Source organism: Theropithecus gelada, chromosome 1 (genome assembly GCF_003255815.1).
Source record: "Theropithecus gelada isolate Dixy chromosome 1, Tgel_1.0, whole genome shotgun sequence".
NCBI classification, from domain to species: Eukaryota; Metazoa; Chordata; class Mammalia; order Primates; family Cercopithecidae; genus Theropithecus; species Theropithecus gelada.
In genome coordinates, this window is record NC_037668.1 from 18,337,163 (window position 1) to 18,340,844 (window position 3,682).

Sequence of the window (3,682 nt, forward strand, 5' to 3'; positions counted from 1 at the left end):
TTCTATATTATCTATGTAATTGTATACTATCTATATTATCTATATAATTGATCTATATTAAAAAGACCTTGATTCCCCGAGTTTGAGCAAACACCTTTGGTGGGTTAAATCAGCTCAGGTGCAGGGACTTGGAGTGCTGAAAATATGTGGTGGGTGGCTTTCATCAAAACAGCTCAGCAAAGCAAGTCCCTGAAGGAAGTGCAGGTGGGAGAAGTGGGTGAGGAATTCTCTGGGAGGTGGTAATCAGGACCACACCAAGTGCCCTGGGCAGGTTGGGGGCCGTATAAAGGCTCTTGGAGTGGCTGCCTATGGAACAGGGCTCAGCCTCCTCTCCTGGGGTCCAGTTTGCCGCCTCTGGTAAGTGGGAACTCATCTGTTCTCCTGGGATTTATGGGGCTCTTTCCTTCTCCTTTAACTCCTTTGAGCCGCTAGGCCAAGATCCTCTACTATCCTTGGGTAATCAGGGAAGTGACACAAGTCTCCTGACAATTGCAGACAGGGCACACTAATCATTACTTAGAAAGTTTAATCTCCATTCCACACCATTGCTCGCTTGGTATGACTTCTTTCCTGATCGTGGTTTGACTCCCCAGCAAGAAGATTTTTCTTGTTGAAGGAAGAGATATTTAGAGCTATAGAATTTTGTGGCAATTCTGAGCCCTGTTTAAAGCTTTCTCACACCCTATTCTGCATTTTCCTTACCAGTAAGCTTTAAACTTTTCTTCCAGGTGTATGGAAACAGGTATATTAAACAGTGTCTTCAATCCTATGCAGCTCCCATTCTTCCCTATTCTGATTGCCACCTCTTTACTTTCTGAGGCCTGCACTTCCCATCTATAATCATTAACTTAGACCATAAGGAACACTGCCTACAAAGATAGCCAGAGACACTCATCAGAGCTGGGAAGGCTTCAGGGAACTTCCTGACCAGCATCCTTCTAATAAAGGTGCTGAGGCCCAGAGAAGGCAGGTTGCCCATGCAGTGAATGGCAGGATGGACCTAGAACCCAAGCCTGAGCCTTCTTGGCTAGTGCTCTTTCCTTTGAACATCCTCCTATCATCCTATGGCTCCAGTGATCTATTTGGCTGGCCCTTAAGCTTCCCAGTTCTTTTAGAAGGCTGGAACCACTATCCTATAGCCATATAGGACTTGCCTTAGCCTTCCGTGGTGAGTCAGGGGTGGAGCAGGGATTAGAGATCAGGCCTCTGCAATCTTGGTACACCCCTTGTCCAGCCCAATCTCTCTCTCCCTCTCTCTCTCTCTCTCACACACACACACACACACACCCCATGATGCTTCCCTGTAAGACAGAGACTGTTCTTGTTCTCTCCTCACACCCCTACATCCTTGCCCATTCTTATTGTCTGCATTATCCAAGGGAGCCAGTTGACATTGTCCAGATCTGTCAGCTAAGATGGCATGCTTTGACCTTGTAAAATGTCTGGGATACTTTTTAATCATCAGACATGCTTTTAATGGTGTCCTTGCCCGGTTTCCTTTAGGCTCACCTGTTCCTAGAGCAATGTCTTCCCAGCAGCAGCAGCAGCAGCAGCAGCACTGCCCACCCCAGAGGGCCCAGCAGCAGCAAGTGAAGCAACCTTGTCAGCCACCCCCTGTTAAATGTCAAGAGACATGTGCACCCAAAACCAAGGATCCATGTGCTCCCCAGGTCAAGAAGCAATGCCCACCGAAGGGCACCATCATTCCAGCCCAGCAGAAGTGTCCCTCAGCCCAGCAAGCCCCCAAGAGTAAACAGAAGTAAGGATGGACTGGATATTACCATACTCCACCATCCTGGCTATCAGATGGAACCTTCTCTTCTTCCTTCTCTTCTTCCCTCCAGCTCTTGAGCCTACCCTCCTCTCCCATCTCCTCCTGCCCAAGATGTAAGGAAGCACTGTAAGGATTTCTTCCCATCATACCCCTCCTCACGCATACCACCTTGGCTTCTTCCATATCCCACCCTGATGCTCTCCCAGGTAGGCATGAGAGAGACCTCATCCTCTCCAGGCTCCAGCATGGCCACAGCTAAGGCCCATCCATTCCCCAAAGTGAGGAAAGTGTCTGGGCTTTTTCTGGGGTTCCACCCTGACAAGTAGGGTCACAGAGACTGGCACACAGTTTCTGCCTCATTCCTCTCCCTGATGCCCCCTAATCTGGGCTTCTCTCTTGTTTTCCCCAATAAATAATGTGCTTCATTTAATAAATGTGTCTGCTTCCTGGGCTAATTGTCCACTCCCAGTCCCATTCTGTGATTCATTCATTCATTCAGAGAGGGAACATTTTAGGGAAGTGAAGGTGCAAGTACACACATGCCTGGGAGTTCAGGAAGTCACTCTTACGGACACAGTTACTCTCTGGTAACCAACAATGGGGAAACATATCCAGACATATCTCAGGTAAAGGAGGACAGAAAACAAGCCCAGCAACTCATTGACAAAAGTTTAATAGAGTCTTGCATAACTAATCCCATCTAGGGAAGATCAAAAAGGAGGAAAATTTAGCTCCTATCATTAGAAGCCCAGCCCACCTGATGAATGCAGTTTTTTCCTCTTGGAAGTTGTCATTCCGAAAAAACACACAAAGCATACATAAATGGCCTGAATCCTGCAAAACATTTCTACAAACATGTGCAAATGACTTTTTCACATATTTGTTTATGTTTTTGTTCATTCATTAACTTACGCTCATTCACTTACTTATTCATACTCATCTGATATGTAGCAAGTTCTAGAATGACCTTAGTTTTCCACTCTGCCATGCTGGATTTCCAGAGCTATCCAGAGTCAGTTTATCCTGTGTCTCAGTGTACTCTTTGGAAGTCAAAGTCATTTGCTTTTACAGGGAAATGTTGTTCCAGGGATGGCCACGTACAGAGAGTTTGTACAAAGTACACAGGGCCTGGTTTTGTCAGTTAGTCTGACTTTACGCAGCTTATGAAAGAAACCTGTTTTTACAACTGGCTTCCTGACCCTCCTAACCCATGTGTGAGACCAGCTGCCTGTACTGGAAAGAAGCGGCATACCTCCCAGACATAAAGAAAGAAAAGTATTTGAAGAAGAGACCCTGAGTAGGAAGGAGTAGTTGAACACAGAGTCCGATTTTCTCCCCTTGAGCTTTATTCTTTTCCTGGGATTTGGTCACTCAATTTCAGTTGCCACCATCAAGCATAAATTGCTTTCTCACTTAACACACTAGCCTAAAAAGGAACAAATGACCACCTTCTCTACTTTGCCTTAAAGTAGCTATCCATGGCTGATATTTCCAAGTAGTAGTTACTTAAAACTTAGTGGGTACCGACATTAACTAGGAAAGTCAAAGTATTGTAAAAACAATTAAGATTCAAAAAGAATGCTTCTAGCCCTGAGAATTCATTGACAGCCTTTCTTTGCCCCAATCCCTGCATCCTAAAATAACTCCCCTCTGTCAAGTACAAAGGCTGGTCTGTCTTAGCAGTCCCCTTCCTGGCTTCCTTCCATCTAAGCCCTATTCAGTTTCTTGGACACACTATTTTTCAGGGGTTTCATGTCATTTTCAGGTCTCCCAGGAAGGCCTTGGCAAGTCTTCCCACAGACTTTTGAGTTCCAGGCTGATAGATTTGCGTGGTCTTCAGCTAATTGGACAGATAGGGGTGATTGAAACAATGAATATTTCTGCTGTGATCTGTGTCTCAGTTATTAA

General features: G+C 45.6%; 1 protein-coding gene across 1 annotated transcript; it reads left to right on the top strand.

Moving 5' to 3' along the window:
* The first annotated feature begins 321 nt into the window (after window positions 1–321).
* Window positions 322–2,221, top strand: SPRR4 (small proline rich protein 4). Its single transcript, XM_025405861.1, has 2 exons — window positions 322–357; window positions 1,504–2,221. Exon 2 carries the CDS (start codon window positions 1,524–1,526, stop codon window positions 1,761–1,763), a length of 240 nt encoding a protein of 79 aa, XP_025261646.1. The 5' UTR covers window positions 322–357; window positions 1,504–1,523; the 3' UTR covers window positions 1,764–2,221.
* The last annotated feature ends 1,461 nt before the right edge of the window (window positions 2,222–3,682 follow it).